The sequence below is a fragment of the Apteryx rowi genome, unplaced genomic scaffold (genome assembly GCF_003343035.1).
Source record: "Apteryx rowi isolate R43461 unplaced genomic scaffold, aptRow1 scaffold_540, whole genome shotgun sequence".
Classification (NCBI taxonomy): Eukaryota; Metazoa; Chordata; class Aves; order Apterygiformes; family Apterygidae; genus Apteryx; species Apteryx rowi.
In genome coordinates, this window is record NW_020450806.1 from 550,723 (window position 1) to 564,409 (window position 13,687).

Below are 13,687 nucleotides of genomic sequence, written 5' to 3' on the forward strand. Positions count from 1 at the left end.
GTATTAACCCATAACTTTTTTTTTAGTTTCAGGAAGCAGCAGCAAGAGTGTTCCAAGCCCAGGAACTCTGCAAAGGTCTCGCAGTGACATCGATGTTAATGCTGCTGCAGGTGCAAAGGCCCGCCATGCCGCTGGGCAGACAGCTGGAGCTGGGCGCTTGTCCGCGGCTGGTCTACCTCCAGGATCGTATGCTTCACTAGGTGAGAGATATATCTTTACAGTACTGTGGAATACTTGTCGTTTTTAGTCAAAAAAAAAAAAAGTTACGAGAAAGTACTTCTATATTTGAAAAACTTTCATTGTCGTTTTTAGTATTGTTGGAGTACTGCAAAGACCAAGTGTTCTAAAGTAAATTATCAACTTTGCTAGATGTCTTGTTTTTCCTTCTTTTGAAAGAATGCCAATGTAAAGAATGTATCCATACTATGCTCTTTAAATGTGTTAATCTGGAAATATTATAAGTATCTGAAGGAGCCGGAAATATTTATAAGTATCTGAAGGAGCCATACCCTCACTTAACAGAGGGTGGTGATCATGGCTTTTTTTTGTTTTAGAAGCAGTAAGGAAGTCAGTGTTAGAACTCTCTTTCCCATTTTACTCAACTCTTTGGCATTGTTATAAAATAGCTAACGAGTTTCCCTTGGAGTAAGTGGTGGCTGTTCCATCTGTTAGAGAAGTGTTTCATGTACTAATGTACAGCATTGTTTTGAGAGGTTTTTTCCTAAGCGTGCCGATGCAGCTATGTGCACGTTTGTATCTAGGTACCAGTCCTCACTGGCAGGAATACTTGTTAGACAGAAAGTGCTACAAATAAGTCTACAGAAAAGTGTATTTCTGATAGTAGTGGTGTTAGATGCTAGAACTTGCACTCAGGCTGAATTGAACCAACGTGTGAGGAGGAGGAGAAGAGTATGAGGCATGTCTCTGTGTTCTTTCAGGGTATCCATAATACAGAGGTATACATGCAGGGAATGAGGTGCAGCACTCATAGCACAGCTAGGTTTTTTCCTGTCAGTCTGTGTGCTAGCTAGATCACTGAGGAGACAAGTCCTAATGTCAGTGTTGCCGAACACGATCACAGGAGAGGCAGAGAAATGCATATGGGTCTTTGGATTTACCTTGTGTTTTGGGAGATGCTAGGATACGCTTAACCTATGTTTTTCAAAGTTTTTGATTGTGTTTTTTAATTCAAATTTCAGAGTTAAAATTATTTCAAATGAGTCATTAGTGCCTTCTTGAAACGGTTTGAACACCACTTACTTTAGGATTAAATTTATAAGCCCTGGCAGTGTTGACTAAAAGGAGTAGTCTCAAAATCGGCCTGTAACTTAGGGTTGTGGGCTCCCTCTAGTGCCCACAGGGTGAATCAGAACTGGGCACCAAAGTTAGCTGCTTCTCTTGCTTGGTGGAGGAGATATGCCTGTGGCTGTAACTTGACTGTGGAGGAGCCTCTGTTCCTCCTAACCAAATGTCAGCATGCCTGAAATAGATGGGATGATTTTTCTCCAAGATCACAGCGTTGCCTAGTCTGCTTTGGGGCGCAACAGCATGCGTATTGAGTCTTAGACAAAGCTGGGATTCAGTTCTCAAGGGAAAGACGTGTAAAAGCAACTTAGAACATGGTGGTAGAAAAAGCAGCAAGTCAGAGGTCAAATAAGAAAAATGAAGAAAGAGGTATCTCTTTCTGGTAATGTATCTTCATGCTGATGAAATGAAAGGACTACTTTGGTCTTTTGTTAAGATTAACAGAAATTTAACTCTGGATTGGAGTACTGGTACGCTTTCAGAACATCTTAAGGACTGAGCAGTTCATTCCCAGAATTTCGTAAGCAGGGGTTGAGAAGGACACAGAGGTCTCCGAGGAAGTAAACAGTGCTGTTTTTATGCAGGAAAATAACAGAAATAAAGAAATAGCTTATTCTGTTGCCTATAGAGGGAGGGGAAAAATACATATGCAGTAAGTCTAGGCTTTTGCAGGATTTGACTGGCTGGAAAGTTTTTCTTTGCTAGCAGGTATAATCATGATACTTGCAGAGAAGAATACAGTGTTAAATTGAAATAGCAGAATAATGTGGTGCTAGCAATGTATAGTAAAAAATTCAAATCCTATCATGGATAATTTAAGGGAAGTGATAGCTGAGAAGACCAAGGCTTATTTAGAGTCATGCAAAAAGAATAGTGCTTGTTTGATCCGGGTTTGTTTTCCTAACAGTTTTCTGGTAGTGGTAAGGTGATTTAAATGACACATACCTGTCCCCTGGTAAACATGTAGAGAGAGTAAATGTGGTGTGTTCTTTGGCTATTGAAATATTATTTAATTATATTTAATAATTAAATATTAAATATTTAATTATTTAATATTATTTTCTCTTTGTTTTGAAAAGGTAACCACATTTCAGCAAATATACTAATTTGTAAACTTTTCCTCTCTTTAAGTTTTTGTGGTGGTGGTGATTTTTTTTTTTTTTTTTTTTTTTTAATACTAAACCCAAATATGGCAGCTTAAATGACAGAATTGTCAAGATAATGCTGACTGTCATACTAGAAAGGCCTGGAAAATGTTCTTGTTTATTGTCGTGTAATGCATTCCACATCTCTTCAGGTGTTACAGTCAATGCCAAAATAAGTAACACTGTCTCCTCTGGAGCTTTTATATATTTTCACATTTACTTAAAGAGAACCATCCATCTTTAGCTTAAACAGCTGCAAAATTTAGAGTCTCAGAGGACCCTAAGTTCATGAGTGTAGTAAACTGTAATTACCCCCACCTGTCACTTTCCTTTTTATTATTAATAGAAGAACTCTTGTCTGTGCTGCAATTGTATGTATCCATATGTAATTTTGTTTTAAAACTGTTCTAGAATCAGGAAGACATTCTCTACTTTAGTTATTCAAAATGTTGACTAGCTTTGGGATCCCTAATTATTAATGTCCTTTTTGAGGAGACATGAGCTGTGATTATAAATGCCTCACATTAAATATTGCAGTGGTACTCAGTTTTACTTCTGGTTGTTATTATCAGAGTATGTATGCCCTGCCTTGCAGCTGAACTGGTGAACCTTCAATGCTTTCAAACTGTACTGAAACTTTCTCCTGTTTTTCCTCTGTCTTTATTGGGCTGTCTTTTCCCTTTGTGTCCATTAGTCCACGTGAGACTTCATGCTGAGTACCAAATTTCATAAGAAGTAGAAATATTGTGATACAGCAATGATATAAACATCTACTGATGATTCTGTAACTGGTGAACACCAAACATGAAATAGTTGATAAGTTTTTTACTTTAAGGGTTTGTTCAAATCTGAGTAATACGGAGAAATGCTACATCCCTGTGCAGGGACTTTACTCCATTCTGTAATTGTGTACTTTGGACTGGGAGAAACCAACTTTATTTAAGTTATCTTATATGTACAAGAATTAGATAGACATATGTCTGCAGTATTTAATATTAATGTATTTTCCTTAATTAATGTTTTATGACTCTGCTGTGAACACCTTTATTCTAACACACTAAGTTTTCCATGTTTCTTTGCCTGCTTTTTCAACAAAGAGGATACTTCTGACAAGATGGATGGTAAGAAATTGTTTAGTCTGCCCTCTAATCCTAATAAGTATTGTTAATATCTTTTATGTAAAATACTTGATGTTTAATACATTTGTCTGTTGATTAACAAATTCTATACTGTTTTCATTAATCCCTGTATAATCTTGATACTTTAATGTGTGTGGTGTTCTATTGCTGTATTTGTCAATATTCTTTGGATGATTGGTCTGGAAATTGGATGTTATTTCCATTTAAAAAATCCTACTAAATTACAGAGTTATTCTGCCTTTTTATAACTAGCTGTAGTTCCATCATGTTTCAGTTTTACCTATAAAGGCAAATCTGGGGATTTTTTTCCAGAATGGCAGTGGGAGAGCAGAAGATTCTTGACAAAGAGATTAGGATTTTTAAAATAAAACTAAAATGATCTCTTTAAAAAATACTTTTACCAAAATCTAGAGTCTAGCTACCTAATTTTAAGTGCTTTTAAATTCTGTAATCTAATGTAATTCTACTAAAGAAGAGTTTGCTAAGAAGACCTACCTGTTCAAATAGCTTACCAAGTATTCCAGCTGGGTTATAGCACTTCTTTTTTTCCTTAATTCATTGTATTAAACACCCTTAGGGAGTAGGCTTATATTTTCATTGTAATTGCCAAGCAGTTGAGAATCAGCCTCTCAACACTTGTTAGTCTGTTTCAGGTATGTGTAAGTAATGCTTCCTGTATCAGAAACTGGCTGAGTCCCAGCTCGATGTCTGATAATTCTAATTATTGCTGGGAAACACTTTAAAAGCCAGTTATGTTTGCTACTTAATAATTCTTGCTACATGTATTTTAAAAATTTCCTAGCATGTTTAGAAGAGTGAGTTGTTTACTGGAAGCAAAGCAAATGTTATTTTTCCTTTCATGGATTATTGAGTCTGATGAGAAAATAATTGTACTAAATATGCACATAGGTGGAAACAATAGGAAGGCAATTCTCTTAAAACCCTGAAACCTGAGCTACTTTTTGGAAGAATTTGAGCAGAGATTGAGCAAATATTGCAGGTGGTAACCCTACTTTCCTACAACGAGATTTTTGTACAGTATTACATCTTTCTCACTTACTTCCATATCAAATTTCCTTGTGTTACATATAGTAGGATTTATTTCTAACTAGCTGTACTAAATGCTTACCCTGAGCTTTTGCATATCGTCACAAGCAGTAAAGGTTCTTAAGGCCAGATGTATAGGTTGTTCCTTTAGTTCAGGCCAGGAGTCAAAACCAGTGGAGGTGTCCTGTACATTTGTCTGAAAATAGTGGAGGAAGTGATACACCAGTGACCGAAACAATAATCTTTTTCTACATGATGACTGTAGGGATGAATGAACACATCTTGACTTCCAGGCTATAGATTTATGATACAGTTGAACTGATCTTACTGCCACCAGGAGAAATTGCCTGTTTCTCCTTTCCTCACCAATCTTGGCCGTGTATTTTCACCACTTCTTCCATGAGTGCTTTGTAACACTTCATTGTGAATCGTTTTAGGGAAACAAACTCCAGAAGACTGGTTTTGTAAAAACAGAAATTAATAATATTCTGTTATTTAGCTTACTGCACTGACAATCAGTGAACCCTTAGCTGCTGAGATGCTGGCACAAGGGTGGGGGAAGGAGAAGCAGAACCACCAGCTCCCTGTTAGACCGGCTCAGCCATAGCCTAGATGTAGCTGCCTTCCAGGGTCCCCGCGGGGCAGGATGTTGTTGTGTTTTTTTGCTGGTTTGGGGCGGGTGGAGGGGAGGTTATATGCCAACTGGCAATTTTGATTTGGTAAGCTGAGGCATTTCTACAGACCTATTTCTGTCAAGTACTTTCTGTGCAGAAGTACTGAAGTTTACACTGAGTTAAGTTTTAGGAGGGGGCTGGTAACAATAGCGTCTGGAAGGTATAACAGTATGGGAAAAGTCGGAGCCAAATTTGCTGAGAGGTTAAGTTTAGGCTAGTGGAATACACTAACAGGCGTTTTAATCATAGTTCTCTTACAAGGCAGGAACAGTATTAGACTGAAAACAAAAATGGAATTACCATTTGATTTTGAGGCATTTAACAATTTGTATCACAACCTGAAAATATCTTATTCCATAATCAGATTTGTGTTTCAAAGGAACTGCAAGAGAGGAGTACTATGTTGACATCAATTCTTATGTATTGATGTCAGTAAATTGAATCACATTTGACTCATATTTTTATCATAAGTCAAGCCTTTATAAACTTGGCATACTTTTTCAAGTGTGATCTGGTTTCAGCAAGCTCAGCTTCTCTGAGCAAAACTTGATCTCATGTGTGTAGATTTTCAGAATCATCATGACTTGATTCAGATAAATCCTCCTTTCTCACAGTTTCTATCAAATTATCTGTGTCCAGTTTGTGAAACACTGTCCTTTGGTTTTTTGGGGGGATAATTTATAATAGTACATTTTATATTTTCGGAAGAGCTTGCACTAGAATATTTGGAATAAATATCTGTTTGATCTGGACATGTCATTTAGTTGACTTGATCTCATACAATTTTTTCCTATTGATTTTCAATGTTTTTATAACAAGTTTAGAAGGCAGTGCTACATACTGTATTTCTGTAAATCACTACCAATGTAGTATTGCTGTTTCTTGATATTCCACTTTGCTTCAAAGATGGAGTTGCAATACGAGCGCTTTAGACTTCTTCTTAACTTGATAAGATCTGTTAAGACTCATAAAATTATTAATCTCAAAAAAGGAATTGAAGAGAAATAGTATTGTTTGGAATATCATATATTTTATTATTTTTTCTGTTTAGGAACAGCTTCTGAAGATGGTAAGAAAATATTCTGTTAGAATAGCTAATATTTTCAGCTTCATGTTTTCATTGATATGAACTAAGTTTTAAAAGTAGAATTCGGTCTTTCTGGGGCTTTGTGGAGATTCATAACTCCATACAGCTTACGCATCTAATACTTGGTTGTCATGTAGCATTTTTAAAATTCTTTTGCTTTATGATTTTAATTTTCAAGCTCTCGTCTGCAGTAGAAGTGTCATTGCTTAACATTTTTAGTGTGAAAAATATAGGAGCTTTATATTTTGCTTTTTTTTTTTTTTTTAGTGAATCTTGTCACAGAAAATTTCATCAAATGTGTTCATGCTCTGGGAAGCAGGTGCTACTATTATTCGTCTCTTTGAGATGGATATTGGGAATTCGTTTTCAATATGCTATTAAAATATTTAAACCCATCATCTAGAGAATAAATGTAGAGACTCTAAGTGAGTTAACAATTCATTTGCTTCACAAATACAATTTTTTTTTTTACTTTGATTAAAAGTAAACTAGGTTCCAAGTGATAATTTAACACAGTATCCAAATAGTAGCACTCTGTATTCTTGCATTTTTTGGGTCAAATTCTGAACACAGTTGCATGCCTTGCAGTCTCACAGCCCTCAGTGGGAAAACATTGCCATTGCACGGGGATAACTAGCAGAGTTTGGACCAGTTAACTTAAACCAGTATTGCTAGCACATTGTTTTCTAATAATTTAGTGAATAACCTCCTTTATTCTGACTCTCTTCTTAATAGACTCTCTTCTATGGCTATTCCCTCTACTTGGATGAATAATATTAACTTGGTTGGTCTCCAAATTCTACTGTGGAAAGCCTACAGAGGCTAGAGCTATATAAAAGTCTGTGTCTAGTTCGTCTGGGTCAAATATCGACTTTATGCATCTGGAAAACATTCCAATTTTGCTGTTTTAAAATTTGGATTACTTGCTGAACTAGATCCATGCTGTATGAGCTTTGGGGGTTTTATTACTGTAACTTCTAAAATTATGGTTAGACTGCTGGGTTTGCTTTTGTTTTGTTTTTCTGTTGGTTGAGAGGTTGGCTTAGGAAATGTAGTACAGAACTTTAGTACTTACTTTTAGGAATAATCTTTCAGTTACTTGTCATTCATCCAGCTGGGGTCCGTCTTTAGTAATTTCATCGTACTGTCTGACCTTTGGGATGAACATGGCCAGTAATGCACAAAGGTTTAACCCACATACAAGATGGACTGGCGTTCTGGAGAAGTGAATTCCACTGTTGTCGATACTCTGTTTACTCTCTCTGTTCATCAGTTCTCCCCTCTGTTGAGGAGAGTAGGATTTCTTTATTTCATGCTGATACTGAGTTTTACTGAAGTGATCTGTGCAAAATGCTGTAAATGCCTTGGGAAATCCTGTGGAATTACACATGACCACATCCACAGCCAGGAAAGCAGTAGAATTGTCAATAATAGGAAAGTTAGTATTTAGATTTCTAAAAAGAATGATGATGTTAGGGAGAATTCTTAGAACCCTATTCAAAAGATAATCAAGGTTAGTTTTGTTGCTTTATGATAGCAAAAGTAGAATTAGTAAACACAAGTAATTGTGGGATGACTGTACCTATTACATTAGTTGTACCCATTGTCTATTATATTTATTTAATATGATTCCCTTTTGTAATAAAATCAAACTATTTATGTAGGAAGCAACTTCCTAGTTCAGGGTGTTTAAATGATTATGTGCAATTTCCTTACTGAAGCGTGTAGAATCAGAGGAGAAATATTTTGATCCCTCAACTGTTAAATTCTTGGAGGTTTTCAAATTTCTACTAATTATCCCAAGTGAATTTTTACTGATTGAGTTATGTAATGCTTCATTTTTAGTTACAGGAAGTTAATAAAATACTAGCAAATGCTTCTGATGTTTTGCTTGCTCCGTTACTGTGGAAAAATTGATTTGATATCACTTTTATTTTATAGGACGTGTACGAACAAAGCTTTCAACACCATCTGTTGGTATTGGAAATTCTAAAACCGATTCCAGAGGACGAAGCAGAACTAAAGTGGTCTCTCAGTCTCAGCGTATGTATTTTCTGTTTGTCAGTTATACCTAATGAAGAGGCCAAATGCTTAAGCATATATTCATTGACCAATGGCTACAGTCAAAGTTAATTTTAAAAAAAGAAGCTGCATACTGAGTTGTTGTTCTGTGCCTTAGGTTCATCATCGCCAGACCAAAATGAAGGTATTTTTTTCAGTGTTTTGGGTCAGTGGTATTTGCATGCTTTTCTAATTTATGTTGTTTTTCTCTGGGTGAAATACTAGGTTTGGTTTTAGTTTGCCAAATAAATTAGACAGCATAATAGGAAAGGAAATCTACCCCTAAATTCTGTCTTCAATTGTAACTTCTCAACATTCTTTTTCCCCCCCTGTTTCTGCTTCCACCCCTGACTCGCACCCCCCCAAGAAAAGCCCACGCCACCAGTAAACTTCTGTATCGGTTAGATGTAATACACGGCCAACTAATAAGGAAAAGTGAGTAGGCTGGATGGTGTCTTCAGGATTACCTGTAAAACCTCATTTTTCATTTTTCAAAAAGTCTAATTTTTTTAGTCAGAAGTACCTGTTTTCATTTAAAGCTAGGCAGTACTCTAATTCTAGGCTATTTACTTCTTTTTATTTTATAGCTGTTACCTTTACTTAACTCTTTCCTGGAGTGAAAATATTAAACCCAAACTTATAATCTCTTACTTAGCTTATATTAAAGTCAAAGAGTGAAAACAAGTAAATTACTGGATGGCAGCTGATCCAAAGTAATTTTCTATGAGTATTCTCTAAACCACAACAAATGCAAAATGGTTGGCTTAGTCCTCAGTGATTAATTAAAAAGACACAATTATGTAACACTTGTTGTGAGCAAGTGGTGATTTTACTGATGCATTGGCTGACCTACGGCAATTTGTCGTGTGCCTGGGGTCTCCAACAGACATCTGACTAATGTACCGGTAGCGTGCTCAGATGTTACTGCTCTCATCTCTGTCCCAGCTGCCTCTCCAAGGTTACTGTCTTCCAAGCTGAGCTGCCAGAATGAGCTTCACCTACTGCAGTTTTGTCCAGCCAGTACGTAGGCTTCTGTCAACAGGAACCGGGATATTGCTGTATTATATCAAAAGGCTGGACTACCAGGGCAGGCCAGGGGTGAATATACGGGGGTCTTTTTCTGCCACCTCTGTTGCACAAGCAACAGCTGCTCTTGGAGGAGTGAAGGACATAATCTGCTGAGGTTAAATTCTGCAGAAAATGATTTTGGAGCCCTCAGGAAACACACCAGTGTTCCAGGCATTAGCACATCGTTTCAGAATGGATAAAGTTATACAGATATGTGTGTGTATATATGTGTGTGAATATATACATATGTATATACATATTTATATATACACACACATACACTATATTAAATAGGTAGTCTGTATCAGCAGGAGACTTCAGCTTTGTTAGTTTTGCATTTAAAGATTCACTTTTTTGGTACAGACAGGAATTTTCACTTCTGAATTGGTAACAGAAAACTAGTTCACTTTTGGAATTAACATAGCTGTTACTTAACAAATACATTTTTTAGAAGTGAAGTGCATTAAATGCCTGAATTAAATGAATTACAATGAAATTAATGAAATTAAATGAAGAAAAATTAACAATGACATTAAGAAAAATTAACCACTCCTGTAGTTTGGCAGCTGTAATGTTTCAAGGTCAGTAAATTATACAGGTTTTGAATTTTCTGGTGTAATTATTGCCCTATGCCAAACTTTTTTTTTTTTTTAAATAAAACCCCTTAATTATGCAGTTAATGGCAGAAACCTTTATCTTCTTATCAGGGACTGCATTTATCATAACTAGAATGACTTCAAAGGTCAAAAAAGCACCAAAGGTAGTTAACGTCAGTAATCTGAGAAGAGTTTGTTTTGGATTTTCTATGTTAGAGTATTTCACGTTGTTTTCGTGACAGATCTCATTTTCCATCAAATATGGTTGGATCAAACTTGATTCAATATTCGCAGGTTTTGTGAAATAAAACTTTCAAAAATCTAAATAGAAAGGTTCAGATACTTAAAAAAATAATAAAAATTTTAAAAAAGCTAATAAAAGTTCTCATAATAAGTAAAGTTTTTCCTGGATAGCGCTCTAGTCTCTCAATTCTTTATGGGATGAGAGCTTGCAAATAAAGACAGTTATTGCCTGTAACAAAGGCTGTGCAAAATTTTTGTATTGTTTTGTTTTTTAATAGATTGTAAGCAAAGAATAAATGGATAAATAATTTGAGAGGGAAAAAAATAACAGTCCCATCAAACCACTTTTTCACTTTAAGAAAAGCAGTGAGCAATATTTGTAAGAGTCTTAATTAGTATTAGGAAAGTTCTGAAATAAGCTTTTTGAAAATAACCTAGTACCTTGAAGAATATGATAAAATCTTAACAAGTTAGGGTGGTTAATAAACTGTTCAGGGGTGTTAAATTTAAATATTAATCTAAGACTTCTGTGACTATCATTGTCATATGTCATTAATATAACTGACTCTGCATATTCAGAGAAATAAAAACAGAACTTTTTCAGTTGCATTTTTGCAAATAATGACAGCTTTTTTTTAAGAGAATTCACTTTTCATAGTATTAATGTCTAAAGAGATGAGTCAAACTGCTGTTGAAATAACTAAATGCCTTTACATGTGATCTGTGAAAATTAAATACATTAAACTACCTTTTTAGCCTTTTACCACTACTTCTGTTCAGCCCCGATGCCTTCAGATAACTCTTTATAACCTTTCAGTGGGGGAGAATAAGAATTCTGAGATGTTTTAAGGAAGATAAACAGGGCAAATACAAATGGACAGGTGAAGGGAAATTGTCGTGCACTCTGTGCCTGTTATTTGGGTGATGCTTTTTTATCTAGATAAAAAATTTCACAGCACTGTTGGGAGCAAGATGCTCAGTGTTTTCATGAGGGGGATTGTTTTAGTTCCTCCACTAAGAGTAGGTTTTATATTAGATTTAAGCTTGTATTTCTTAAAAACCACTGTACTGCAGATGCTTTTGTAAATTTAGGGTTAAAACTGTGCTTCTGTTTAAAGATCATTATATGAAAGACTTGCAAATTTGAATACTTTTACAAAAATACTTATGTTTAGGACTTTAGAAGCCCTTTCCTACTGATATATTTAAATTGTAACATATAATAAATGCATATATAATTACACCCTGCGTCATTTTATTCTTATGTATGGAAAAATTTGTTCTTTTTTTTCCCCTTTCCCATTCTGTTTGGTTGTCAGGTAATTCAGCAAGGTGTGCTACAATTATGTTATAGCCTTAATTCAAAGAAAAAGAACAAAATTTCTGAATGGAAACAAATTCTGATTTTCAAACATCACATGAATTATAAAAGAGAAAAAAACCAAAATTATATGCAAGTCTTTTCAAATGTGCCATTGTGAAAGTTTTTTTTGTCGTTCACCCCACCTGCAGCTCAGTTCCTTTACTGTCTGTCTCAAACAAAAATTATGTTTTGGCCTTGTGTGTAATTTTTGTTCAGCTACTGAACTTAAAAAAAATTTTTTTTTGACAACCTGATACTCTTTTAAAGTAATTTTGAAGGCTACAGTTTCATATTTAATTGAAATTTAATTCTTCAGTATTATCCAGTTGTTAATTAGAAAGCTGAAGAATTGTGATTCGCTTGTGCAGCTTTGCTTCATCTGCTTTGTACATAGCATCTGAGCTTAGTACTTTAGCTATGGAAGCTCCTTAAAAGCACTGCTTTAGCATAACTCCCTCGTGGCTTTTTTCCTGTGTGAAATGACTAAAGCTTTCTTATTTCCATTTGCCATCCATTTTTAATCTGCTCTGCTCCCTCCCTCTTCATGGATTATAAACCCCTACCCTAATCCTGCCTTTACACTTGTTCAGGATCACAGTCTGCTAACCCCATTGGTGGTAAGAGCCTACAGAATTTGTGTATATGTCATTGTTTGATCACCTGTTTACGTATCTCATGGAAGGGTCCTATTCAGCAGAAATTCTGGCACACTTTTCCATACTCTTCACTGATCTAATCAGACACATTCATTATTTGTGAGGCGTTTGGCAGTTTGGAATAGCTTTTTAGTAACTTCCTCCTCTTTCATCATGAAGGTCGCTTCAGTTCTTCAGATCTGCTACTGCTGATAGTATTGACAATGGTATGCCAATGCCGTTGTTGTTAGGGTAGTATTTTCAGGCTGTTAAACTTCATTGGGTGTATTTAGGCTGTAGTGGCACACTGTGCTGGTCAGCCAGATGGAAAGATAAAAAGCAATAGAATGAGATGATGTGTTCCGTCAGGGTATTTCGAGAAGAGTAAATTTTCAGGTTTGATAAGCTATTTAAGAAAATCTAAGWGTCTCTGGTACAATGAACAGTTTTCCAATATTTATTGTTTTGTAAAAAGATGTAAAACTTGGGGGTGTGGGGAGAGGAGAGGAAGGAGGCATAGCAGTATCAGGTCTAAGTTGAAAAGCACTAATAGAACGAAATTGCCAAACCCTTATTTTTTGCAGAATGCCACACCAATTTGTAGATTTCCCCACTTTTTCTCAGTTGTTGTTTCCAGGCTGTATAATATTGCGTGTATCATTTCTGCTGAATAGGTCCATAGTTTAGAAAACAGCATTTTGCTAAATAATCATTTCAAGTTTGAATTCAAACAATGAATCTGAAAGTATATGCATGGTACATGGTTTTAGTCTTCTCCTGTCCACCCAGCACATTTTATTTGGTTTTGGATTTTTTTTTTTCCCCCCCATATTGTCAAGCTTTAGTCAGCTTATATCTTTTTAAACATGCCTGTGGCTTTTTTTTTCCTAGTAGTATATTTGCTTTTTAGTTGCTCCTAATAGTCCTTACATAAGTGTTCCATGAAGCTCACTTGAGATCTTGCATGATAAGCTTATGGATCTGATAGCATAGCTATCGTCATACAGTTACCTGATTATGTTTAAAGGATTATTAAAAGCTTCATATCTGTCATGTAGATAACTTTTGGTTAAAATAATGTTTTGCTTTTTATTTGGTCAGACTTCCATTTAAATTCTGTAGCTTAAAACAGGAATGAATATATTTATATGAACTGGTGGTATAAATACAGTATAATCAGAGAAGAATGGATTGTTCATTAGGGCTTAGAAGTTAAATTCTCTGTAACTGGCATATCATAGGGTGGAGATAATTTAGGGATCAGTGACCAGTTCCGTGTACTGAAATGAACAATTATTGTACTTTAAAATATGCAGTTTTCATT

At 35.4% G+C, this 13,687-nt stretch overlaps 1 protein-coding gene across 12 annotated transcripts in view; it reads left to right on the plus strand.

Annotated features, from left to right (window-relative positions):
• CLASP2 (cytoplasmic linker associated protein 2) overlaps positions 1–13,687 on the plus strand; it is a 153,306-nt gene that overhangs the window by 96,739 nt on the left and 42,880 nt on the right. For 9 of the 12 annotated variants that reach the window (XM_026081301.1, XM_026081289.1, XM_026081295.1 and 6 more), the window contains 4 exons: positions 27–200; positions 3,548–3,571; positions 6,362–6,379; positions 8,339–8,440. In XM_026081301.1, the coding sequence (XP_025937086.1) occupies positions 27–200; positions 3,548–3,571; positions 6,362–6,379; positions 8,339–8,440 (318 nt within the window). The remainder of the gene's footprint in view (positions 1–26; positions 201–3,547; positions 3,572–6,361; positions 6,380–8,338; positions 8,441–13,687) is intronic. The other 3 variants (XM_026081292.1, XM_026081300.1, XM_026081293.1) reach the window with 2 other exon arrangements.